This window comes from Rhinatrema bivittatum, chromosome 7 (assembly GCF_901001135.1).
Source record: "Rhinatrema bivittatum chromosome 7, aRhiBiv1.1, whole genome shotgun sequence".
Lineage (NCBI taxonomy): Eukaryota > Metazoa > Chordata > Amphibia > Gymnophiona > Rhinatrematidae > Rhinatrema > Rhinatrema bivittatum.
The window spans coordinates 235,714,810-235,741,517 of NC_042621.1; the positions used below are offsets into that span (position 1 = coordinate 235,714,810).

At 43.2% G+C, this 26,708-nt stretch overlaps 1 protein-coding gene across 4 annotated transcripts in view; it reads right to left on the reverse strand.

Moving 5' to 3' along the window:
- Positions 1–26,708, reverse strand: part of INPP5A (inositol polyphosphate-5-phosphatase A) — a 1,124,564-nt gene that overhangs the window by 773,406 nt on the left and 324,450 nt on the right. For 3 of the 4 annotated variants that reach the window (XM_029609984.1, XM_029609981.1, XM_029609982.1), the window contains exons 3-4: positions 7,662–7,762; positions 1,796–1,883 (exon numbers count right to left, since the gene is read on the reverse strand). In XM_029609984.1, the coding sequence (XP_029465844.1) occupies positions 1,796–1,883; positions 7,662–7,762 (189 nt within the window). Of the gene's footprint in view, positions 1–1,795; positions 1,884–7,661; positions 7,763–26,708 lie in introns of those variants that run through there. The other variant, XM_029609985.1, reaches the window with a different exon arrangement.

A 26,708-nucleotide genomic window follows, 5' to 3' on the forward strand; every position in this document is an offset into this window, starting at 1 on the left:
TCATCCTTTAACCAGCTATTTTCTTTTGAATATAGCGAGTTAAGGCTAAAGTTATTCGGTTACACAAGGCCAGATAAATGTAAACCTACTTAAGGGCATGTTTAGAGTCAATTCGGCTAACTCAGAATTAGCCCAATAAATTTATCAGCTAACTTCTGCCTAACCCAGAATGCCCCTGAAACATCCATTACGTATTTAGCTAACTAGTTTTAAAGTGATTTTTTTGTATGGCAACCCCACGGGATACAGGGGCTTTATGGGTTTTCTGCCAGCAACTTCAAAAAAGGCAGCTTTTATGAATAGGAAGTAAGCATGAGAGATTGTATCTTATCCAACTGTCTTGATTTTTCCCACTGAACTTTTGTATAAGAAAATGCCAAATATATTCTAGATGCTATTAATATATATATATATATATATATATATATATATATATATATATATATATATATTTATTTTATTTATTTAGGGTTTTTATATACCGGCATTCGAGAACGCAGTCCCATCATGCTGGTTCACATTAAAACAAATGTGCATCGTAAACAAAACTAAAACAATGGTGCGGAAAAAAGGCAGTTACAAATAACAGGGAGATTAGAACTTGGCAGAGAGAGAAGAGAAAGGACAGGTTATTAATTCAAACATGTAACGATAGTGTAAAATAATATAAAATTCAAACAAGAAGGTTAGTCATGGTGTATGTGAAGGTAAGGATTGGCGTGGAAGGTAGATCAGTTTGAGTCCGGGAATGCTTGTGTGAATATCCATGTCTTTAGTCTTTTTTTGAAGGTTGAGATGCATGTTTCAAGTCTGAGGTTTGAAGGGATAGAGTTCCATATATATATATATAATATATATATATTCTGCCTGTTTCTGTTTTGTAGTTTTAATCTGTTTTATGTAAAGCCTGTTGCTAAATTTTTGTTCCCTGTAAACCGATTAGATGTTCCAAACAATTATCGGTATATAAAAATATAAAAACACCAAATAAATAAATAAATAAATAAATATTTATTTATTTATTTTATTTTTTTACAGTATAGCTCTAAAGAAATCATTCATTGTTGGTCATATGTTGTCTAAGAAAAAAAATAGTGAACTTCTTAGTGTGTCTCACTGAAGATAACACTAAAACAGGATGGACTGGAAGTTAAATATACATTTATGGCAGTGCATAGTAAATCTCATGAGAAGATATGAAAGAGCAGCTGCAAAAAAAAGAAGGCAAACTCCACAACAGACAAGCTAATTCCCAGAGAAGTGTAAATCCTTCACTAGTGGCTCTCAAACTTGTCCTTGGGCACCCCCGGCCAATTGGATCTTCAGGGTATCTGTCACAAATAATCATGAAATATAGCTGCGCATAGCTAAGTCAAAGCAGGCAAATGGTTCTCATGCATATTCACAGTGGATATCCTGAAAGTGCAGCTGACTACATTTGGGATCTACCAACCTAATGTATGTGCAATATTCTGCATCACACCACCAAGCCAACATTCACAAGCTCATCTGCACTTTATGTTTAATTGTTGTAGGTAAAACAAAGAACATAAAGAGATCACAAAAAAATTATAGAACGCTACCACTTTAAATAAAATACAGAACTGAGAAATTGTTCTGTGTTGTAATGTTAGAGATGGGAAAGCTTTTTATGCACGTCTTCACCCACCCATACCACAAAGCACACAGAGGATAAAAGCTAGGATTCACCATCAAAAGAATATGAGAAAGCAAATCCAGCAACAGTTTTCCCAGCAAAATCAGAACTGGAGAAATGTCAGATGGAGAGATTTACCGTGAAATTTTCCTGGGACTTGTAGTTCTCATCCAAATAAACTCGAGCGCGGTTATAGTCTTTCATTGCATCACTGGACAGTAGTTCTCTGAAAGATTAAAAATAAAAATAAAAAAAGGGCTTACAGCAGCATTTAGCGCAACATATTTTTCTCTACTGTAATCACTGAAATGTCCCAATAATTATTATTATGGCATGGAACCTTTAGAGAAGAATAAAACCACAAAGGAAAATTACAGGCGAAAAAAAAGATGCCATTTAACCAGCGGCAAAGACAAATATAGCCCACACATGCTTCAGGAAATGTTCATTTCTCTGTTTTTCTAATTACTCCACAAACCTTGATCTTTATTTAAGTGATGCGGCAGCAGAATTTGCTGTTAGAGCTCCAAGAAAGGTTCTGGTCAAGTGCTAACTGCTGGCAGATAGATGCTAAGAAATTCCAGTTGGTATTATATGATTACACAGGGAGCTTGATATTTCTTTTATTCCCATGTAAGAACCTTAGGAACAAGGTGGTTATGCAGCATTACTAATGCCAGATGTCTTAACTGCTGAGGATAGGTTTTTTTTACATAATCCAGTATGTCAATCATGCTGTATTTCATGCAGGGTTACTGTTAAGGCCAGAATGAGCCTCACATAAGCATCAAGCTGTGGGCACCCTCTCAAGGTAATGTGCATTCCTCCCAAGCACTGCCTTTTCAGCATGAGTAATGCAGTGAGGGCTCCCAGGTCGGGAATCACGTCTTGGCCCTTTTTGTGGCAAAGATCACATGCAAAGTCTGAGCCATGAGCTGAGAATGCTATCCCTTTCCCGGCCATTTGCCTGAGACCGAGAACCTGTACGATACTGAGGAGTAAGCACTGAATTAAATGCTCTGACCTCCAACCTCACTGGAAACATGGTAAAATTACCATGTCTCCAAAGTAGTACAATAAATCCACCTTTTTAAAAAAAATACATACATTTCTCCATATGAATATATACGTACCCACCCTCCTAATCAAAGCTGTTGAATACGCCATAATTCTTTTATTACTATTCTCCTTTTGGTGTAACTTCTCCTTTCTCCTCTTATAACTATACTTATTTCAATAAAACCTCTGGCTTCTCCAGCTATCAAATGTTCCTCCTCCTACAGCTACATAACAAATTTAGAGGGTCTTTTACTAAGCATTTTCTCCATAGCCTTAGCAACGGAGGTCCGTAATCTGTTACTCTTCAAACTTAACATACCTGCTTTCTCAATTTTCTCTTACATTTTGTTGCAGAGATATTCTTTTCTTTTGAGGGGGGGGGGGGAGGGGAAGAGGGGCAGCAGGTTCCCAACAGCTCCTTTGGGATTCCAGCTCAATTGGAAATGACTTGTATTGTACTATGGAGCCATGAAACTTCCTTTGCAACTACCTGGGCGGTTGGCCCCCCATGTTTATAATCCCACTCCCAAATTCAGCCCTGTTACTGTAAAAAAAACAAAATGGGACCACAAACGACAGCAAACAGATGCAAACAGACCCTTACCAAATACAGAGAAACAAACACAGACTAGAAAAAGAAAGATGCAGACAAAAACTAAACTGGAAACCCCAAGAAGTCAGAGTCTGGATGCCATGCAACACTGGAAAAAGAGAAGCAGAAATGCATTTCCTCCTGTGCAAATACAACAATATCAGATATGCCGGGACCTTGCGCCCAGTTACTAGATCATCGCCATTTAGCGATGGCTGCGAATCCCCCTCCCCCACGAGCTGTAAACGCTGCCTTCCGCAGCAGAGTCTTGGCCCAGAAATCAAACCCAGTCTTCCACATGCTAACATACAGCCCTTACCACTGAGCCGGCTCAAGACACTTAAAACCCAGAATCAGGAAAAGCTATTGGGGATGCACAGCACCAGAGTGCACACTATTGGGCTTTAGGTGCTTTCTCTAGAGAGCTTGCCCTTTTGATTGGACTTGGCATACCTTGCCGAAATGGCCTTGCATGCGAGATTGTGCCCAGGTTAGAATGCCCAAAGCCAATCTTGCATGCAAAATAATTTTGGCCACACTCCTTCCAGCTTCAAGCACTTACACCTCCTGTTTTAAAGCACATTTCTGCATTAGGGTGAATGTTTCAGGTCAACACATTTTAGTGCCCTTTAACTCCTGTTTAATTTGTGAGCCATTAGCTTCATGATTCCCACGGAGAATCCCGTTTTTAATGCATGTGTTAAATAAAACCAGTGCTAAAATTTAGCTCCAGTTTTAGTGTGGGTTATTTTTCATCGGCCTCTATGTGAATAAGAAGCATTCAGGCTCTCAGTGTGCAAATATATTACTCCCAGCTAATGTTTACTGCCAAAAAAATATCACATTTTTCATATTAAATCACCACACACTATAAACTATAGTTAGCAGCTAAGAATGTCTTTTCTTCCTTCTCCTTCTGTTACTACGCTTGTTCAGTGTAAGCAACAATACCAGCTGCTGAAGCATTTAAAAAGTCGTATACAGTGGCTGTGATATGCGGCGAACTTGGGTTTGAACACCAGGTTACGCTGTGGCCAGAGAGGGGAAATCTCAGTGACCGCACATTGGTGATAACTATGATTGCATGGATCTGTGGTGCCATCTCAATAGCAGCAAAACAAACTCCCTCCACTACCAGGCATTCTGTGAAGTAACACAAAACCCTGGAATCATCACACTTAGCACACCTATGTAGTAAATCTGCCCTACCAATCCAGCACAAACACTCAGAACTCAAACTACAACTCAGCCTATGAAAAAAAAAAAAAGATGTCAATGCAAATATTGCAATATACCCTAGAACACAAATATACCTCATATTGGGAGGTGCAAAGTGGAAAACAAAATAAGCTGGACTGCGACTGATCCCTACACAGAAAATACCTCACCTTAGCCACAAATGCAAACAGACCCTTACCAAATACAGAAAAACAAACACAGACTAGAAAAAGAAAGATGCAGACAAAAACTAAACTGGAAACCCCAAGAAGTCAGAGTCTGGATGCCATGCAACACTGGAAAAAGAGAAGCAGAAATGCATTTCCTCCTGTGCAAATACAACAATATCAGATATGCACATTTCCAAAAACTGATAGAGAAAATCCAAGAATTCCCATAAAGGAATGAGCCTGAAAACCTCTAATCCTAGGGCAACGAGAACAAACAGTGGCTCTAGCTGCAGAATATGTGGCATCCTGCAACCAGGCCAGAAATGAAACCTGGCCAGGGACATTGTGGACAGCACCAGAACCTAAGACCTGTCCCTGATGCTGTCCTGACTGTAAGCCATACCTTTACTCGACTTTTATCATTTTGTAATTTTTTTCTCTCTCTTTTCTTTCCCTTTTGGTTTAATCATTCTATATGTTACTTTGGTAACACATGTAAAATTGCCAAGCCAACAGAGATCTCCAAATGTGCCTGGTGCCCAGGTGAGAAGGGGTAGTGAGAATAAAAGAAAGCTCATGGTGCCAGATCTCTGTGCCCCAGCACCAGTCGAGCTCAGATGCCCAAAGCATGAAGGGGAAATTGCTGGCTATAAGAAAAATAATAAAATTAAAAAGTGGTATAGTATTTATTAAAAAAAAAAAAAAAGCTGTAACATAAAGGTCATTAAAACTGAAATCTGAGTGTAGTAACTTACAACAGCCAAAACTTACTGAATCTACAATAAAAAGAAAAAAAAAAAAAAAAGCAGACTTTGATGAAGTGCTACTTAAGGAAACCTGAAGAGGGTGCTGTTTCATCAATTTCTTTAGAAGCCAACTCCAATAATCTCAAGCAAAAATCATAAAGAAATGTAAAATCTATTTAAAGCTTATTACATTTAATCTTCCCCATCAAATTCTATTATAAGTAAAATCCTAGTTTAAAAAAAAAAAAAAAGTACCATGGAGGTGATTTAGGCACTATTATTAGAAAAATATTTTTTCTGGGAAAAAAAATCCATTCAGTCTACGTTTTGCAAACTTAGAGGTCTATGTACTAAGCCGTGTTAAAAATTGGTCATTAACACGACAGCGGACAACTTAATGTTCAATGTATTAAAGGGCAAGGCTTCTTAATTTCCTCCAGGACTGAATGTATTTCTTCCCTAGAGAGTGCATACATCCTGTACCCAACGCTGATGCCACTTTCTTGCTCTCCTCTTCCCACCCCACTCTCCCTCCCCTCCTTCTCCATCTAGATATAATTCTTTCTCTCCTCCTCCAGCACCCCAGCCACCCCCTCACACTTTCTCTTCCTTCCCCCTCTCCCTGGCAAACCCTCGCTCTTCAATACCCTCATTCTCCTCTTCCTCCCCCTACCTGTTTCTATATATTCTCCTCTCCTGCTCTTCTTCTGTCACACACTCCACACCTCTCCCACCAGATGACAAAGCCCTCCCTCGCTCTCTGTCTTCAGCCTCCCCGCAGCCTTCTCACTCTCCTTCCCAGGGCCTAATGGAGGCTTCACAAACCCGTACAAGAGACTCCACAGTCAGCCAGATTTTCAAGCTATCCACAATGCCCAGGCGGGAGATATATTTGCATGCACTAGAGACCCAGTATATGCAACTAGTCTGCATCAGCGTTAAGGTTTATGCAGCCGTAACACAACCTAACTCTCTGGAAGTGAGCTCCTTAGAGTAAATTCTGAATTAGTAGTACAGATTAGTAGAAATCATGTCCAGTAATGTGATTTGTGGAAACACCTCAGGACTTTAAAAACTCAGCTACGCATCTTGAGGTGTAGTTTTGTAAGAGCCCTCAGCAGCTACCCCCATTTCTTTGATTTCACAAGGGGTGGAGAGGGAACCGAGTACCCCTATCAGGGCTTGCATTAAAATACATCAAATTGCATTAGCTATCGCCCTTTTGCAGGGTTTCAGAAATGCACTTGCTTGCCTGGGGAAACTACATTTTCTGGGTTGGTGAGATGATCAGGGGAGCAGGAAATGGCAGAAGCATTACTGGGGGACAATTCTTGGGGAGATGGCAGTGGATCAGAACTGAAGTGCGGGGATTTAAAGGCATTAGGGCAGAGCTCCCCAGTCCTGTCTTGGTGACCCCCACAGGCAGTCAGGTTTTAAGGATATCCACGATGAATATGCATGAAATAACTCTCACTATTCTGCATTCATCATTTAGCACACATTAATACCTGCATTACCGTGAATGCACTTTAGTACATTGACCCAATGTCATAATAACATTAATGATGTGGGGTCAATGTACTAAAGTGTAAAATGTGAGAAAAAGTTTCCAGGTGTCTTTTTGATTAACAGCATAACATCCAGGTGACTCCAGGATAAAACTTTGTGGCTGTGCACAGGACATCACAAACAGAAGAACCCATGCTAAAATAAGCATTTTCCCCCAGCTTCATGCCATTCCTTTTTAGGCTTAAAGGTACTTTCAGCATAACAGTAACAGTGCTTAAGAGGGAGGAGTATGATTCAAACAAATTCCAGATCCCTTTGATTTGTGGGGTTTAGATACTCACAATTAGCAATCCACCCAACCTGAAGCTCAATAAAAGTCATTTTCCCAGATAAGGGTGGCTGAATGTGTTCCACTCATCCTAGAGTGCCCAACAATTGACAGACGTATATATACAGAGTGAGACATCATATGACATCTCTTTACCCCCACTCATCCCTCCCTTAGCTGTGCTCCTGTGTTTATTCAATCTGCTTTGTGTAACTTTTAAAACATTTTCCTCCTGACCACAAAACAAACATAACTGACAATCCCCTTGAGCACCAATTTGCAATTTTTCACTGTAATTCACCAAAAAAAACGTATCAGCTCATTAATGCTGCTTTATCCTAACACCACATACAAAAGTCACTTTTTTCATTCACATACTTACTTAACAAGCTTATCAACATGAGACATGGAAGCTTCATAGTTTTTTCCACCAACTTCTTGGCAGTGCAAAACCAGGAAGTGAGGCTTATGCGTATGTACACTCTGTGGGGGGAAAAAAATGAGTTTGTGAACACTACAATATCAATAGAATTTAAAATTAAAATCTAGAGATGCATGCATACATTTTTATAAGAATTTGTTCAGCACCAACTTTCATTTATGCCACATGATAAACAATAATAAAAGCCAATACATGATGTTAATTAATTAAATTTTACTGAAATTTAAAAAAAGTTACCTGAACTCTTATTTATTAAATTTCTAAATCATATTCATGGCCTTAATAAGGTCAGCTAAAGCAGTATACAAAAAAAGCACTGACTTGGGGGGAGGGAGAAAGATGAATGATGTGTAAAGCAAAATTAAATGTCAAAGCGAGTAATCTATTTATACATAAATATGTAGATAAGAAACTTCCTGTAGCATATATATTCTCTCTCTAGCAAAGGAAGTTCTAAAAGGGTGTGCAAAGTTTTAGTATTTCTCCAAGGATCGCTCGTAAATCGCTACTTTCTATTCAGCATCAGCTCCTGCCCTGTCCTCTTTGCAGGAAAAAACCAAGAGGAAAAGGAAGAGAAAACATTAAAATATCCACTTTGCAGGAAAAATCAAGAGGCCAACGCAATATCGTGCGCTAGCCGCTGCGCATCTCCTAACATGCGACTGGACGCGCGTCCAGAACCCCCAACCCAATACAGGGATCAGCACGTCCAAATCACTGCGTAGCTAATAGCGCTCATCACAGGGAAATCCATGTAGATGAGGCTATTAGCTAATCCCCGCAATCCAATAAATTTTCCGCATGGCAAATGCACCCTTGCAATGTGGCAAAATTTGCGCCAGTCCAAGGGGGCATTGAGAAAATGGAAAATCCTGTGATTCCTCCTAATAGTATAGTAGCAATACTATGTAGGAGGAACCAAATAAAGCAGTATTTATTTATTTTTTTTTTAATTCTTTCAAAAAAAATTCTGGACATCCAATACATACACAAGATACACAGTCCAGGCCATGTAGATTACTACAGCTTTTCATTGGGACGGTTCCTCTTCTGAAGTCACTGCATAAGCTCTCTATCTGCTCCCGCATTCAGTTCAAGCTCCTCTTTCTCACCTACAAATGGAAGATGCCCCAGCACAAATGTGCGGGCGCCGCTACATCCATGGGGGCACCACCACTGCCGTGCCGAGGCCGGGTTTACCGAGCAGGTGCAGCGGGGGCATATCTCTTTCTCCCCGCTTCCCTCCAGCAAAGGCTGGCAGTAATGGCGTTGGCCGCATCCAGCCAGTACCACGTGCGGGGTTCCTTCTTGTCGCGCCGGGGCATTGTTTCTGACGTCGATCCACACAGTAGGTCCGGCGTCGGGCGTGGTGACGTCAGCAGAACACTCCCAGACACCGGGCTATACGATTGGCCGGGAGAGCGACGCAACATTGTTAGCCAAGGGGAGGGACCAGCGGGAAACTTAAAACCTGCTGGCTCCCCTTTGTTCGGCCTCTCCCTTCTTGGCCCCGGCGTAGCGCAGCATGATTCCGCTGCGATCCCAATCTCGCTGTAGCAATTGATCGATATGCAGGCCTTCTACTGTCACGAACATCCAGATGAGTAGTACTGAAACACTTCTCTAGCTATAAAGGAATGATATAAAAAAAAACACATTCCAGTCTTTATTGGACCTCACAGGCAGCAGATGTGATGTGCCGTGTGCTGAATCGTGCCCTGGCTCCCTGCGCTTTTCCTGTTCTTGAGACCATGCAATTCCGCCTTTTACAGGCTCCCAAAAAAATAAAACTTTCTAAGAATAATTTAATTATTCGAAATTTGGCCAATTCGGTTCTAGCAAGCACTCACTGTCTCAGAGGTGCTGCCAACATTTGACACAGATGTCCCTGAGGTCCAATTCCTCGGCTGTGGCTTAGCAGGCCCCAGCACAGTGCGCTGCGGAGGTTCTAAGCATCCCCCCATCATTGAGGTGCCCATTGGACTGGGACCTTCAGGTCCTCATCCCATGGCCCTCTCGCCCCCTGACGTTTCTGACCAGAGGGGAGCCAGAAGCCAACGGGGAGGAGGTAGGGCTTCCAGGCTGCCTAACGGAGCAAAGACGGGCACGGTAAGGTCTGGGAAAGATGGGATGGGCTCAGAATGGCAAGGAGAATTCAGATAATTCTGCACAGAAAGGGGCCAGGGAACAAAAGTGCAAGTGAGGGGCAGAGGCGGTTTTGGTGATCCCAACACTGAGATGTCGCAGCCCCCTACTCCAGTACCGGAGTAGGGGGCAGTATCGTAGCAACCCGAAGTTGCTACGATACTGCCCCCTACTCCGGTACTGGAAATAGGTGCACAAAACTCAGTCGGCCACATGGAGATGCTTCAGCAACTCCTTGTGAGCCCAGTGCTACGAGTTGGAGCAGCCTAAGGGAGGAGCCGTGGTACAGGTCTCCATTCTGGCCGGCTTCACACTAGTCTTCTGAGTGCCTCCATGAAAGTCTTGGTCTATGGCATAGGCTGTACCGGAAACCCACAGATTACTTTTACTCCCCAAGGGATCCTGATGGCTTTATGCAATACTGGAGGGACAGGCCTTTTGAGTGGGACTCCCGGTCCATGTGGGTGAGATGGTCCCATTGCTCCCCGACTGTGTATAGATCTCCTCCTCACTCCTATTGGGATTTTTCACCATTTCCCGATAATGGTGGGGAATCGAAAGAGTGCAGTCAATACCGTCTGAGCCACACCAAGCGGAGGAGTGGGCGCAAGGAGCTCCCTGCAATACTTCCACCTAGCCCACAACAGCCTGAGGGCAAGGAGACACACAATCAATGTCTGTATTCATCACCTTAGCACTCAGCCGAGTCCCATTGCAGCAAAGCTGATGGCAAATTCCAAATACCGAAGCCGCCGGCAGATAACCCCGATCTGGTGCCATAGCCATCCGAGCAGCTCGGTAAGTCTGCTTTGCTGAGCGCAGATAAGGTTTCACAAAAGGAGCACAGAGGAAGGGATAGATGCAAGTGAGCGATGCGCAGGCAGTCAACGTCTTCCCCAAGCAGCGGATCATTCCTCCAGTTCTGGAACTTTGTGTTCCTCCTCTATAGCAAGTAAGTTGGGCTGGGAGGAGGCCGTATGCCCCCCGGAACTCTCCGAGGGGGGAGAGCACAAACTTTGGAAAGCTGTGTGCCCAAAACCCTCAGGCATTGCATCAGGCACAGGCACTGTATCGACTTATTCCGGTTGCTGGAGGGGCATAGGAAGCGGGGACAGACTAAGCGGGAAAGGAAAAGAGATGGAGGCAGCTAAACCCTCACAGAGGGAAATCGTGAAATGGGTATAGGCATTTGCTCGAATGGCTTCTGTGGTCTTGAATGCGGAGCCCACTGTAGTACAGCCCCTGTTCAGGTATCTGGACACCATTTTGGAAGCTTACAAACAGCACATTCGATTTGCATGGCTGAATTTCGATGAAGCCTTTTGGGAGAGATTGGCCAGCAAGTCTGCTATGTCCTGGTGAAGGGAGAACATCAGCCTTTGGCTCACAAAAATTACTGCGCAAGCTCTTGATGCCAAAGCGGGCACATGGTCCTTTCACAACGAGCAAGCGCGTGGCAGACAAGCCAAGCACTCTCAAATCTCCAATGATGTCTGCTGGAGATTCAACAGGGGAGCCTGCTCTACTACAGATTGCAATCAGTGCTCACTACCTCAACCGGGGAACAAATGCTCGCAAAAGGATAAGTAGAGGGTGGGGACAGGTTATTGCCCCGGCCCCCGTAAAGTGGCAGGTGATTCTTCTCTGGATAGCATGTTACCCTAACAGGGTAGGGGCGAATACATTGCTGAGTGGTTTCCGAAATGGTTTCACTATCCCCCACACAGGTCAGCCGCAATCCAGTAGAGTGGTTAATGTCCCTTCGGTGTGCAGTCTGGCCGGCATCGTCAGGAAGAAACAGGAAGGAGTTTCAGCTTGGGTGGATTGCTGGCCCTTTTGCCAAGCCCCACTGAATCATCTTGTCTTATCTCCCCTGGCAGTCGTCCTGAAAAAGGAGCCCGGAGAGTACAGGCTGATACACAATTTATCACATCCTGTGGGGGATTCCGTGAATTGGATACTGCTCGGTACAGTATTTGTCCTTTAACACTACATTGGAGCTGCTGAGGTCCTGGGGACAGGGTGCCCTCATGGCCAAAGCGGATACTGAGTCCGCTTTTCGGGTACTCCTAGTTCACCCAAGCAGTTTCCCATTACTCGGCTTCAGTTTTGAGGACGACTTCTATTACAATAATTGTCTGCCAATGGGATACTTGATCTCGTGTGCCTACTTTGAAATGTTCAGTACCTTCTTACATTGAGCTTATGCAGAGGCTTGCTGGGCTAGCATCCCTAGTCTATTACCATGACGATTTCTTGTTTATAGGAAGAGGGGGTACAGCTGAATGCATCAGGCTGTTCGACATTTCACAAGCTGGCGTGGAGATTTGGCATCCAGTTAGCAGGAAACAAGTCTCAAGGCCCAGCAATGGTCCTTAATTTCCTGGGGATCGAGCTCGATTCCACGCGAATAGAATCCAGACTCCCTGGCAACAAAACTGGCTAATATGGTGTCTGTCACCATGCGAAGTAGGAAAGTCACGCTGAAGCATGAGGTCCCTCATAGGCAGACTGGCCTTCGATGTTTGAGTTATCCCCATGCGCAGAATCTTTCTGCGCCAATTAATCTGGTCCACGGTGGGTTTGGTTTGTGACCACCACTGCAAGTCAATCAAGGAAGACTTAGTTCTGTGGCCTAAGTTCCTCAAGGACTTCAATGGTATTTCAGCGTTGCTTCCTAGGCCGGTCAGCAGCAATGACCTTCAGCTTTACTCTGACGCATCAGGAGGCATTGCTTTTGTTGTTTATTTCAAAGGTGCTTGGTGCGCAGCGCAATGGCCAGACCAATGGGCAGTGACTGGCTTAACCAGGAATATCCCATTTCTTGGGCTGCTCCCCATCATAGTTGCATTACATATCTGGGGCGAGGTGCATAGTCGTCAATGGGTTGTGTTATGGTGCGACAATGCAGTGGTAGTTCAGTCAATAAATAAGCAGACCTCCAAGTGCTTCCTGGTTTCAGAGTTGCTGAGGGAGTTCGTATTATGCTGCTTGTGCATGAACATTGTGGCGCAGGCAAAGTATGTTCCTGAATTGCACATTGAGATAGCAGATTCTCTCTCTAGTTGCAAGTGGTACCTGTTCAGGAAGCTGGCGCCACAAGTGGATCTGCTTGGCAGAAATGTCCCAGGGCAGCTATGGCCCTTCGGATCAGGACGGCATACAAGATGCTGTGAAGATCACTTGCCCCATCCACCTGGAATGCCTCCATTCACAACTACAACAAAGTGAAGGCATTCCTCATTGCGAATGGCTGGTCCAGTCACCGGATTCCTGAGGGTCACTTGTTTAGCTACATTGTGCAAGCCAAGCAACAGGGGTTGTCCAGGAACATAGTTTGTTTGCACCTAGCCATTTCAGCATTCTTCGCAAAGCTGGAAATGGGCCAAGAAGGAGTCCGAACCTTGACATGACACTCAGAGACTGCTAACCCATTACCTTCTGATGTTGCTGTGGCGCTTCCTGCCCTTGGTAGCGGCAAGTGAGTTTGAGACTACATTCTTTTGAGTCGCCTTCGCGCTTGCATTCTTCGATGCCCTGCATGTTAGCGAGTTCACAGCGTCATTGCGGAATGCATTACAGTTCGTCAGCATCTCGAACAAAATGCTATGCTTAAGATTAAGACAGTCTAAGACTGATCAAGGGGCGCTCGGTCAAGTCATCACTTTGACAGCAGTTAAAGGTCTGGTAACATGTCCGATTGCAGCCGTGACACTTTACCTTGAATTACACCCAAAAGGGGATGGCTTGGTCTTGCTGCACTGGGACAAATCCCCATTAAGCAGAAACCAGTCATCTGCAGTCTTTAAGAAAGTGCTGTTAAAAGCCAGGCTTTAGAGTGAATGTTTCAGTACTCACTCATTCCACATCAGAGTTGCCTCCAGCGCCGCTACTGCTGGTCTGCCACGGGCTGTCATACAACAGATGGGCCAATGGAGGCCCAGGGTATTTGCATCATACATTAGTCATGATAACGTTCCCCTGCGCTTGCGCTGGGAGTGTACAGAGGCTTAAGTCTCCTTTCGCTTGAAGCTGTCATCCATCGTTCTCCTGCATGGATCGTTGGCCACTCATTCGTCAAGTATGTGTGAAGAAGGCCACGAGACGGAAATTTGGTAAGAGGTTGGACCATCAAATGGCTGGGTCAAGGAGGTATGTGTTGGCACCAACTCTGGCCCATGCTGCAGGCAGAAAGAGCTGGTTTTACCCTGCCACATAAGAACATAAGATTTGCCATACTGGGTCAGACCAAGGGTCCATCAAGCCCAGCATCCTGTTTCCAACAGAGGCCAATCCAGGCTACAAGTACCTGGCAAGTACCTAAACACTAAGTAGATCCCATGCTTCTCATTCCATTAATAGCAGTGGCTATTCCCTAAGTCAAGAACTTATCCAAACCGTTTTTAAACCCAGCTATACTAACTGGGCTAACCACATCCTCTGGCAGCAAATTCCAGAGTTTAATTGTGCGTTGAATGAAAAAGAACTTTCTCTGATCAGTTTTAAATGTGCCACTTGCTAACTTCATGGAATGCTCCCTAGTCCTTCTATTATCCAAAAGAGTAAATAACTAATTCACATTTATCCATTCTAGACCTCTCATGATTTTAAAGACCTCTATCATATCCCCCCTCAGCCATTTCTTCTCCAAGCTGAACAGCCATAACCTCTTCAGCCTTTCCTCATAGGGAAGCTGTTCATCATACCCCTTGGTGGCAACGATCTAGGGAGCGCCAGCCTCACACTGCTGAACACGATCAGGGATGACCTGAGCCATATTGTATCAGCATGGCCATCTTCAAGAATCTGCTGGTACAAAATCATTCCCTGGTGGAAAATGGTGGGCATTGGATGGTGGGGAAGATACCACACCAAGTTCAATCAGCAGATTGCCAATGCCATTCCTTGCCTGGGCAGATATCATCTGAGGCATGTGTGGTGGATGCACATTGTGCATGTTGTGACCGTCGCTGCCCAACTCCTCCACTCCGCCCTCCTTACTTCTTTGGTGGCTCCCTCTTTGGTTGATGGAAATTTGGCTGCTGCGGCGTCATCTTGCCGACCTCCTCCAGCGTCCTCGGACCGGCTAGATGCTGCCTTCCGCCATGTTCTCCTGAGACCTAGCGGCACGTGCGCAGCCCCAACTCAAGTATCAGCAGTGGCGCGAACCTCAGGGGCGTCCCTCTGAGATGACATCATCATCTTCGGATATTTAAAGGTCTTTCATTTCGCTAACTAATTGAGTTAGGAAAGGGTTTCCTACCTAGCTGCCTCCAGGTATCGCTGCGGATGGGATTCGCTCTCCGCATACCTTGCTATTCTGCCTCCTCGGACTTTACCAGGGGTACCTGCTCCTCGGGGGCCTCGCTTTCCCTTTTACTTTTCAGGTCGCAGTCTGGAACCGGTACTCGCTCCTCGAGGGCCCACGTTCTCGGACCTGCTACTGAATCCAACTTCTGCCAGGAAGTCACCGCTGCCTATAACACCAGTGAGTTACCATCTCTCTCTCAGAGCTTTCCCTGAAACCAGGTACTCGCTCCTCGAGGGTCTACTTCATTCCAGCTCCTGGGATGTTCTAAGAGACTACCATGTGCGTGTTACCATCAAGGTCCTGTTCCTGAACTCTGCATACTCTTGTCTACTCACTATCTCAGTTTCTCTACAGCTCAGCCTTCCTGGGATCGCTGTTCCAGTACCTGAGGGACTACAGCCCAGCCAGGTTCTTCCAGCTCACTACTGCCATCTCTGGAGGTTCACAAAAGCAGTTTAATAAAACAACTTGTGTGTGTCTGTCTCAACTCTGAGCCTGACCGGTGGTCCCTCTCGGGATCTTCCCCCAGAGGCGTGGTCATCTGCCACCAACCCAAGGATCCACCCACAACTATCACAAATAATAACAGTGCAGAATTGTACGCTCCAGACGGCGTGCATTTGTCAGACAAGGGAAATGATTTTTTTCTCCAGGCTTTGCAGAGAGTATTCACTGGTCTAAAGCAGGAGCCGTACCCATTTGATACGGGGGGGCCCATCCTGTGGGGAGCAGAAGGGTATTTCCTGGTCCATACATGACAGGATCCCTGTGGCGGCGACAGAGTCCTGGAAAGACTATTGTAATGCTGGGGGCAGTATATGAAGCAGGGAGGTGCCACTAAGAAGAGAGGGGCCTTGGGGTCACCACTCTGTGACTGGCCATTAATAACATGTCAGGCCTGGGGATTGGGCCTTTACGAATAAACGGCCAGGCACATTTGCAAGGGGCTCCAGTGTGGCCTGCTGCCTGGTGGCCTGCCAAGACCTCTCTGGTAACGGCACTCTGCCGTTGGTTGGGGGATTCGCAGGGAGTGTGACCACCTCCTTCCATTTCCACTTGGGCTGAAGGAAATGGAGATATCGTCAACTGCCCTGTGGTTGGGATTAGGCAGTGGCAGCAGGACTTTGTGCCTAAATTAGACTCCCCTGTTAGGGCACTCTAATAAACGGCTGCGGCCATTGCATCCCAGTTATGACTCAGGTTTTCATTGTGTATGTGTAATATTGGGTGTCCGACTCAGATGGGCAGGGGTGGGATAGAACCACGGGTGTCCGGGCTGACTGTTTAATGCCTTCACTCTGCAGCACCTCACTACCTCTCCTCTCTTACCTGTCTCTACACCCCTCCTCACTCGCTCTGTTCATCTGACAAGTCACTCCTATCTGTTTTCCTTTTCTACTGCCAATTCCTTACTCCGTGCTTTCCACCTGGCTGCGCCGTGTGCTTGGAACAGTCTTGCTGAATTGGTGGGTCATGTTCCCTCTCTCGCCAGGTTTAAAGCCCATCTAAAAACCCACCTTTTTGAGGCTGCTTTTAAATCTTAGGCCTGATTGTCTGTTTTTAGCCTCATTAACTAATTTCCTTTTTCTTTTCTTTTTAACCATTGTCTTGCTTTAAGAAATGCCCCAATCCTGTACTTTTGTTTTATTAGATTGTAAGCTCTACTGAAAAGGGACAATCTTTTTTGTGTGTTTGTACAGCACTGCATAAGTAGTGTAGTGCTATAACAATATTAAGTAGTAGTATTAGGACACCCACAAACCCCTCCATTCGCCACCCCTAAATGAACTGTTTGATCACTACTGGCACTACAGTGAACCAGTGTCCCAGATTTGCTTCCCAGAAATCTGGTAACCTTACTCCAACTCTAATGCAACTATAAATGGAGTTAGACACCCAAAGTTATTGCTGGGAAAAAAGAAAAGCCCATGAATGGCTCCATTAAATCCACAGTGGGGAGCAGCATAGTAATTTTTTGCACAGGACAGCAAAACAGGTAGCACCAATTCTGAGTATAATGAATTTAAACTGATCAGATATTAACACACTAAAAATGTAAGCTCCATATTGAAAGGCAAGTACACACCGCCTTTCTTTCACTTCTGAGCAAGGATATGCACTAAAATGACCGGGACTCTTTCCTCCTTGAGGCAGTGACTCGGTATGCCAGACTGACCCACAATCATGAGGTTTTCACCCACAATTCAGGACTCATTTATTTATTATGCTATTCTTACACCTACTCTATACAGTGATGTCTGACCAACTGACCATATCAAGCCAACCCAGCCTCCTCTAAGACTGTCACAGTGTTCTATATTGCTCAAGCATGAGTGAACAAGGTCGACACTAGAACATGTGCAATGTTCCTGGATACTGCTGGCTGAAAATGTGAAAATACTAGGAGCTTAGACTCACATCCAGGTCTTTGCTGTCCTGTTATTCAAACAAGTATGAATTTGTTTAAACAAGTCAAAAGAACATTTCTTATCAAAATATGTACTCTTTTCAGTAAGAACCACCCAGCTGCCTTTTTTTTTTTTTGCATATCAGTAAATCTTTCCTTTTGGAAAATATATAATTATTTAGTTATGGTGTCCTCGGGGGATTTCTTTCTTCCTGTGTTAGATTTGCAAAGAAAATTATATTTAATGGTCCTCAGGGAGAAATACAATTGTCAAAACAGTAGGTTTATTTTTTTCAAAATAATATTCTCTCAGAGTAGTAGGAAATCAAGAGTAAATAGCACTGCATCATGCTCTCTGATAACTAACAAGATATCTCATAGTTGTCGGAATGACAGAGGGGGCAACAGGGGCCATGGCCCCCCCCCAAACAAATTCCACCGGAAGCCTAATTGGTGGCAGATGGAATGGGATGGTACCACCCCTCTTCCACCGGGGCTGCTGCAATCCAGTCACTCACCCTCCTTGCTCCTAAAGAATCGGACAATCGTGGCCTAGCAGTACATCAGGCCACTTCCTCCTCTCCTTGGCTGCTGGCATCTGAAGGACATCATCAGGCACTGACAGCTGGCGGAGGAGGAGGAGGAAGCGGCCCACATAGCAAGGCCGCAATCCTCCAAAAACAGATTTCAGCTGGGCCACAGCAGAGCCTGTCCTGTAACGACCAAAGAAGCCCAGGCTGCCACAGTGCCTGTCCCACAGCAGCCGAAGTAGTCCAGGCTGCCTCCACCGTATCTGAAAAGGAGGCCCTGAGACAGTACCTTCCAGCCTGCCTGCCTATGTGTATGTTTGAGAGAGTGCTTATTTATGGGTATGTTTGTATGTGTGAGCGGGGGAGGGGGGGGGGGAGAGGGTGATCTGTGATCACAAATAATCACTTAGTACTGTTTTTGTTGTTTCCTCCTTTACCATTATGTCTGGTTTTCTAGCATCAAGCATTTAAATGGTCTGAGAATTAATAATTATACTCTATGTTTTATGTGAAGAATATATGTAAGATACAGTGACATTAACTGTAAAAGTAAAGCAAAAAATTGGCAGTGGGAATGTGGGCGGAGTTGGTTGGCCCCCAATCAAAAAGGCATTCCACTGCCCCTAAGAGAGCCTGGAGCAGGGGTGGCCAACTCCTGTCCTCAAGAGCCACAAAAACAGGCCTGTTTTCAGGATATCCATAATGAATATGCATGAGATAGATTTGTATAGAATGGAGGAAGTTCATGCAAATCTATCTCATACATATTCGCTGTGGCTAGCCATAAATCCAGACCTATTTGTGGCTCTTGAGGACCAGAGTTGACCGCCCCCCCCCCCCCCACTTGGCCTAGAGTGTCTGGAGCACAGAAGGAAATGAACAAACTTTAAAACACAGAATTCTTGCTGCTTTGCTAGACCAGTCTGAACATGTAACAAGCCACTTTCTTTCACAAATCAAGAGATTTCACTACCTATAATCAGGTACTACTGAGCAGTCAGGTACTATCCAGTAATTAAAAATGTTAGCTTAATAATGGATTTTTAATTAAAGTGAATATGGTAGCTAGAAATTCCATGGGCCATAGTCGGCTACCAATCACAGAACGACGACTGCAAGTCAATGTAAGGGGTCTATTCAAATGCAACATAGGAACCAACCCCCTTACCAGAGAAGTAGGAGAAGAGACCCAATTTAGCCTGAATAATGTCCAGTGCAGTCCTGCTCATAGACCCAGCCCTCCAAGCTTGAAAGTGTTGTACCAGCAAGGGGCTCTCTGCTACCTCGAACCTTTGAATAGCTGGAAGGAAAGGGTGGTTATACGTATTGGCCAAGGGGTGCCTGGCTAGGTGTAACCCGGCCCATAACTCCTGGGAAGCTCATGATAACATCGCTTCCCCCAAACCTCCATGGCTCAGGTATCTCTCTCTAGATCGCCAGCCTACTACCTACCTCAAGGGTCGACAAGTTCAAACTCTGACAGGCAACAATTTCTTTCTTCTAGTACTAATAGGACAGCACTGGGGGACAGGTCTGGCTTCAATGGTGACGAACAGTCAACCAGCCAGAGACAGTTGATGTGACTGTTAATTGTCATGCCAAGCTTTTTTGAAAATACATACTTGGCTAAATTTGTAATTAATTACTAGGCAGTCTCTGTGTCACATTTGAATGTTAGCTTGAAAAAAAAAGAGCACTTTAACCTGACATGAGCCTGAAATTTATAGAAAATGTGGCAAGAGTTTAACAGTCCATTATGGTATCACAATCTAAGTAATTTAAATATGCACTCAAACAAGTATAAAATACATTTTAGTTGAATTTCAAACAATTGATATGCACTTTTACCCCATATACATTTCAGGTTAAATATGAAACAGAAAAGGAATGCATTTAAAACTACTCAAGGGAGATCCCTCAATTCACCACAAGAGTCAAGGTACTCAGCATGGAGACCTTCATGTGCTTGTTGAGCAATACAAACACATTGGCGAGTCTTCTAATTCCACCTCAGTGTTGATAACAGCAGGGTTAGTGTTGTAGAAGAGTGGATGTCCTCAATAGTTTTCTGGAGGTTGTTGTTGAAGGCTCTGGAATGGACCTCTGGAGAGTTGCATAATATTGTTTGTGCCTGGGAGACTGAGTTCACCTCTATACATGGCTACTTTGAATAACGAGGAACCTCCTGTACCTCCTTGGTCTTTGAGCCATGGGTTGAAGAGATGCAAAGCCGTGAAGCCACATCTTGAGACTTGGATCAATTCTCTTTCGCTCTTTGCTCAAGCATTCTGAACCTGGACTCAACTTGAGCGAAAGCAGTAAGATATCTTGACTACTTGGCGTATCTTCAAACTGAAGAGAGAAATAAGTTGAGGGCCTTTTTAGTGTGGCCTGGCCACCAGTGGTCAGTTAAGCTCTATGGTCTATCAGTTGAGTCTTCAATGTCAGCTTCAAGGAGCTTTGCCTTAGTTTACCAACAATGTGAAAGATAAGAATCTACTCTTCTGCATCTGAATTGCTTTGGATGACATCTTAGCAAAGCTTGCAATGGTCAGTAAAGGGCACCTGTTTGGAATCGAGATAGAACTTGAAGTCTCTGGACCTCTTCCTGGACACTGAGAAAAATCAAGGAGACAAAAAAAAAAGGGGGAAGAAATGTTCCTCCTTGCAAAGAATATATAAAAATGTAAAAACATGGCTGGGTGGTTTGCTAGTGCATGCTTCTGCACTAAAGAAAATTGAAGGCCAGGTAAGTAGAACAAAGAAGAAAAGTGAAAATGTTAAACATGACAAAAACCTTAACTAGGACGGATCTAGTGGAGTTTTAGGAAATATGCCTAAAGACAAAACAGCTTCAAGAGCACTGTAGGGGCAACAGAAGGAAAAGCACTGAAGTGAGTCATAGGGCTACAGCAGCACAGGAACGATCATGCAAGGGCAGCAAAAGGCATTTACCCTTTCTAGAAAACTAAGGAAGAATCCATCCATTTAGTATCAAGCACAGTTACATGACCCATCTGTGACATTATAAACTTGTCTTCACAGAAATAAAATTACATAGCAAAGAATATTCAGCAAAGCATAGGCCATTTGGTATGAATAAATTACTTCAATTGGCATAACAATTAAAAGCTTATATTCTTCCAGCTCTTCTGTTGGGATCTGTACATTACAAACTAAAGTGGTCAATTAACTTTCAATTTAATTTAAAGTACTGTGAAAACAAGAAACAAAATTTAAAAAATCCAGCATTGAAATCATTTGCACTGTGCTTAAAACTTGTGGGAGCACTGAGAGGAGAGGGATCACCTTGCTGGTGGCTGAAAGGAATCAGTAATTTTTTGCTTGGGAAATTTTCTTTTTTAAAAGTATTGGGACGAAGTTAACTATTTAGGAATATTATTTAGTGTGTTTGTGTGTGTTTGTGCTTTTAATAATCAGTAAGGCAAGGAATAAACTGAAGTTAGACTGTTTGTATTTTTAAATAGTCAGTCAGTAAGGTAGCTAATAAGCAGATGTTAGCGTGTTTGTATATTTAAAAAAAAAAAAAGGTAGCCAGAAACTAGAAATAAGCTAGGAGCAGTGTATATACCTAAGTAAAAAGGTTAAAAAGTTCAGCACTTACCTTGGAAAGGTGTTGAGGTAGTGTGATTTGGTTTGATTAGGTACCAACATTTGTTAATCAAGAGAGCAGTGAGTCACTCTGACTGACTAACTGAAGTTAGACTGTATTTCCCAACCCTCCCACCCTTAGCTCATCCTTTAATTTGTAGGCAGGTGCCACTTTCACAAAAAAAAACTTTATTGAGAGTTTGATCAGTCCCCTGTAGGCTACTACCAGACATACAGTGAATTCACTAATACATTTAAAGAACGTTAATTAGACACATTCCTACTCCCATAGCAACCTAAAACTTAACTAGGAACTAAACAAATCTGAGATGAAGGCAGCAGTCCAGCAGCAAGATGTGGGCTTCCCAGTCTTTTACATCGAGTGTCACATGTATGATTTTTTACCCGCCAGTGAGAAATTGTACATGTGCATGCAATACAAAGAGCTCCTGTCTCTCAGAGAACGAGTCCGATCTCTGGAGGTTAGAGTGGCAGACCTGGAAGAGCTGAGGCAGACAGAGGTATATAAATGAGACCTTCAGGGACATAATAGCCAATTCCCATCTTCAGACTGGCAGCCCTGGTGCTGCCTTGGAGGAAGGTGGTCTCACGATCGGAGAGCATCAACCTGGTTCAGCAGGAAAGGATCCTGTAGCAAGGACCTGCTCTCCAGGTGGTGCACTGTCCTTTCACACCAAGGATGTGTCTCCAAGGCCTACTGCCCAGAGGGAAGGGTTACGGCAGTCGTCATAGTTGGTGATTCAATTATTAAGAATGTAGACAGCTGGGTGGCTGGTGGGCATGAGGATCGCCAGGTAACATGCCTACCTAGTGCGAAGGTGGCGGTCCTCACGTGTCACCTAGATAGGATTTTACACAGTGCTGGGGAGGAGCCTGCTGTCGTGGGCACCGATATAGGAAAATGTGGGAGGGAGGTTCTGGAAGACAAATTTAGGCTCTCAGGTAGAAAGCTTAAATCCAGAAACTTCAGGATAGCATTCTCTGAAATGCTCTCTGTTCCACGCGCAGGTCCCCAGAGGCAGGCAGAGCTCCGGAGTCTCAATGCGTAGAAGAGACGACTGATTCAGTTTTGTAAGGAACTAGGGAACCTTTTGGGGAATGGGGAGTCTCTTCCAAAGAGATGGGTTCCACCTTAACCAGGGTGGAACCAGACTCCTGGCGCTAACCTTTAAAAAGGAGAATCAAATCACAGTGAACCTAGAAGATGTGGTAGGCCTGATTGAGAAAATGAAGAGTAGTAAATCACCTGGACCAGATGGTATACACCCCAGGGTTCTGAAGGAACTAAAAAATGAAATTTCAGGCCTATTATTAAAAATGTGTAACCTATCATTAAAATCATCCATTGTACCTGAAGACTGGAGGGTGACTAATGTAACCCCAATGTTTAAAAAGGGCTCCAGGGGTAATCCTGGAAACTACAGACCAGTTAACCTGAATTTAGTGCCAGGAAAAATAGTGGAAAGTGTTATAAATATCAAAATCACAGAACATATAGAAAGACATGGTTTAATGGAACAAAGTCAGCATGGCTTTACCCAAGGCAAGTCTTGCCTCACAAATCTGCTTCACTTTTTTGAAGGAGTTAACAAACATGTAGATAAAGGTGAACCTGTAGATGTAGTATATTTGGATTTTCAGAAGGCATTTGACAAAGTTTCTCATGAGAGGCTTCTAGGAAAGTAAAATGTCATGGAATAGGTGGCGATGTCCTTTCGTGGATTACAAACTGGCTAAAAGACAGGAAACAGAGAATAGGATAAAATGGACAATTTTCTCAGTTGAAGGGAGTGGGCAGTGGAGTGCCTCAGGGATCTGTATTAGGACCCGTACTTTTCAATATATTTATAAATGATCTGGAAAGAAATACGACAAGTGAGGTAATCAAATTTGCAGATGAAACAAAATTGTTCAGAGTAGTTAAATCACAAGCAGATTGTGATAAATTGCAGGAAGATCTTCTGAGACTGGAAAATTAGCCATCCAAATGGCAGATGAAATTTAATGTGGATAAGTGCAAGGTGATGCATATAGGGAAAAATAATCCATGCTATAGTTACACAAGGTTAGGTTCCATATTAGGAGCTAGCACCCAAGAAAGAGATCTAGGCGTCATAGTGGATAACACATTGAAATCATTGGTTCAGTGTGCTGCGGCAGTCAAAAAAGCAAACAGAATGTTGGGAATTATTAGAAAGGGAATGGTGAATAAAACGGAAAATGTCATAATACCTCTGTATTGCTCCATGATTAGACCACACCTTGAATACTGTGTACAATTCTGGTCGCCGCATCTAAAAAAAGATATAGTTGCGATGGAGAATGTACAGAGAAGGGTGACCAAAATGATAAAGGGAATGGAACAGCTCCCCTATGAAGAAAGACTAAAGAGGTTAGGACTTTTCAGCTTGGAGAAGAGACGGCTGAGGGGGGATATGATAGAGGTGTTTAAAATCATGAGAGGTCTAGAACGGGTTAATGTGAATCAGTTATTTACTTTTTCAGATAATAGAAAGATTAGGGGGCACTCCATGAAGTTAGCATGTGGCACATTTAAAACTAATCGGAAAAAGTTCTTTTTCACTCAATGCACAATTAAACTCCGGAATTTGTTGCCAGAGGATGTGGATAGTGCAGTTAGTGTAACTGTGTTTAAAAAAGGATTGGATAAGTTCTTGGAGCAGAAGTCCATTACCTGCTATTTATTAAGTTGACTTAGAAAATAGCCACTGCTATTACTAGCAACAGTACCATGGAATAGACTTAGTTTTCGGGTACTTGCCAGGTTCTTATGGCCTGGATTGGTCACTGTTGGAAACGGGATGCTGGGCTTGATGGACCCTTGGTCTGACCCAGTATGGCATGTTCTTATGATAATAATTTAATTTCAAAGCAGTAGGAAGCTCATTTTCTAAAATTAACTGCCTATTTGTCCCATTTATACTGCCCAGTTATTCTTGTCCACATCTCAGTTGCCAGATGCAGAAGCTTGACTGCTTGTAAGATATCATATTCTATAAAGATGAATATATAATACCCAATACTCAATTAACACTCAAACATGTCTTCATAACATAACCACAGCCTCTTATTCTTGAGCATTCTTTACTCTGAAAAAGATAGGATTCTTGTGCCCAATTTGTATCTTTGGGGTATTTGAATGTCTCGATTATAGCTCCCGTCTCTTTTGTCCTCAAGAACATGCATATTTAGGCTCATCTCATATGGCTTTTGCTGCAGATCCTGCACCATTTTTGTAGGCCCTCATCAGCCCATCTCTAGCCCATCTATATCCTTGCAGAGTCTAGACTGGACAATATTTTAGGTAAGATCTCACCAATTACCTGTACAAAAGAATTAACATCTACTTTTAAGCCATTTAAAAAGGTCAGTTAAAAAATAATTAAATAAAATGTTGGCACTGTATTTAGAATACAAAATTAATTTAATGAATATTCTTATACCTCTTTTATGTGTAACATTTTTATTTTATGAGGTAAATTATATTCCAGATCCTAGCTGAATATAAAATTCCATTAAGCCTTCCACCACGAAGGTAATTAGTTATATTGGAGAGGTTCTAAAGGAAGAGAGTACTGATTCTGCCCTAATAAAAGTAAAACAGAGAAACAGCACTTTGCAGAAGGTCCTTAGATTAAAATACAATATGCATAATAGGCCTTTAACTCCTCATGGTATACATTAAGGGGATAATATCCAAACTACCCACATTGCTGCAAAACCCATGGGTACATTTTACCTGAAGTCTTTGCACCAATTTTTAAGGGAAGAGTACACCTGAACTTTTTCCTTTGAAACCTGCCTAAGATAGATGAGTCCACAGAGCTCTGCATTAGCTTTTCAGTAGATACTTTTTTCAATCAAAACTACGTACAGAGTATTTTCCCCAAACCTAAACCTCCACTGTGAGGGATAAGTATGCACCTTAAGGACCTATGTGTGTACTTGTTGCCCGTATACAAGATGGGCAATTCTCAGATAAGCAATTTACATGGGTAAAACTTTTTACCGACAGAAATTCCTTTGAAAATACATTTAAGTTTCTGCTTTGGACAGTGGCAGCAGATCACTGTCCTAAGCAGAAACAATGTATTTCAAAAAAATAGCAAGGTGGGAAATTTACAACATGGCAAAAACTGAGTTCGAAACTCAAACCACAGTCACATATTAAGTGTTCACATTACAAAACTTTACTTAATCAACAAGTGCAAAATAAGTGAGCCACCATCCATAATCTTCTCAGCTGAACAACTGACCAATGTCTTCTTTTCACTCAAGTGAAAAGTGTTTGGAAATGCAGACTTTTACTGAGCTTAGTTTAAAATAAACAACCTAGTAAAATATGACTTGTATGATTTGTGTACATGGCATTTGTTTGAGTTCAACTGTAGGAAAGCAATGATTGCTAAACCATAAAAGGATAGAAAGCCGTGGGCTTGTTATCATTTGTTATTCCTCACAATATGTCTAAACAAAAGGAGTTACATAAACTATGGATTTCAAAGAATAATATATTAAATGGACTGTGCGTGTCCTTAAAATATGGTTAGGCTTCAAAGATATGGATATTCATTTTGATTCTCTTTTCCGTTAATATTATTGGGCTCATTCATACACTAATTGCTAAAATGCTTGAATGTACTAAGGTACAATGGTGACTTAAGGTCATTAGACTATATATGCCAAGACACACCCACCCCTCTCCTCGGAGCTTTACCATTCTCTTGTTCCCATGACATTTAAATCAAAGAGGGCCATATTCAAAGGAATTTCGCTGGATAACTTGTGAGTTATCTTCCTAAAGGCAGACTTTGGAATATTTTTGGCTCTTAGCCGGCTAAATATTAGCTGGTTAACTCATCGTCCAGCTAAAATGTACCTGAATAACATGGGGCGTTCCAAGACCGAGTTAAGTTAGCCAGTTCACTTTGAGCTTCAGA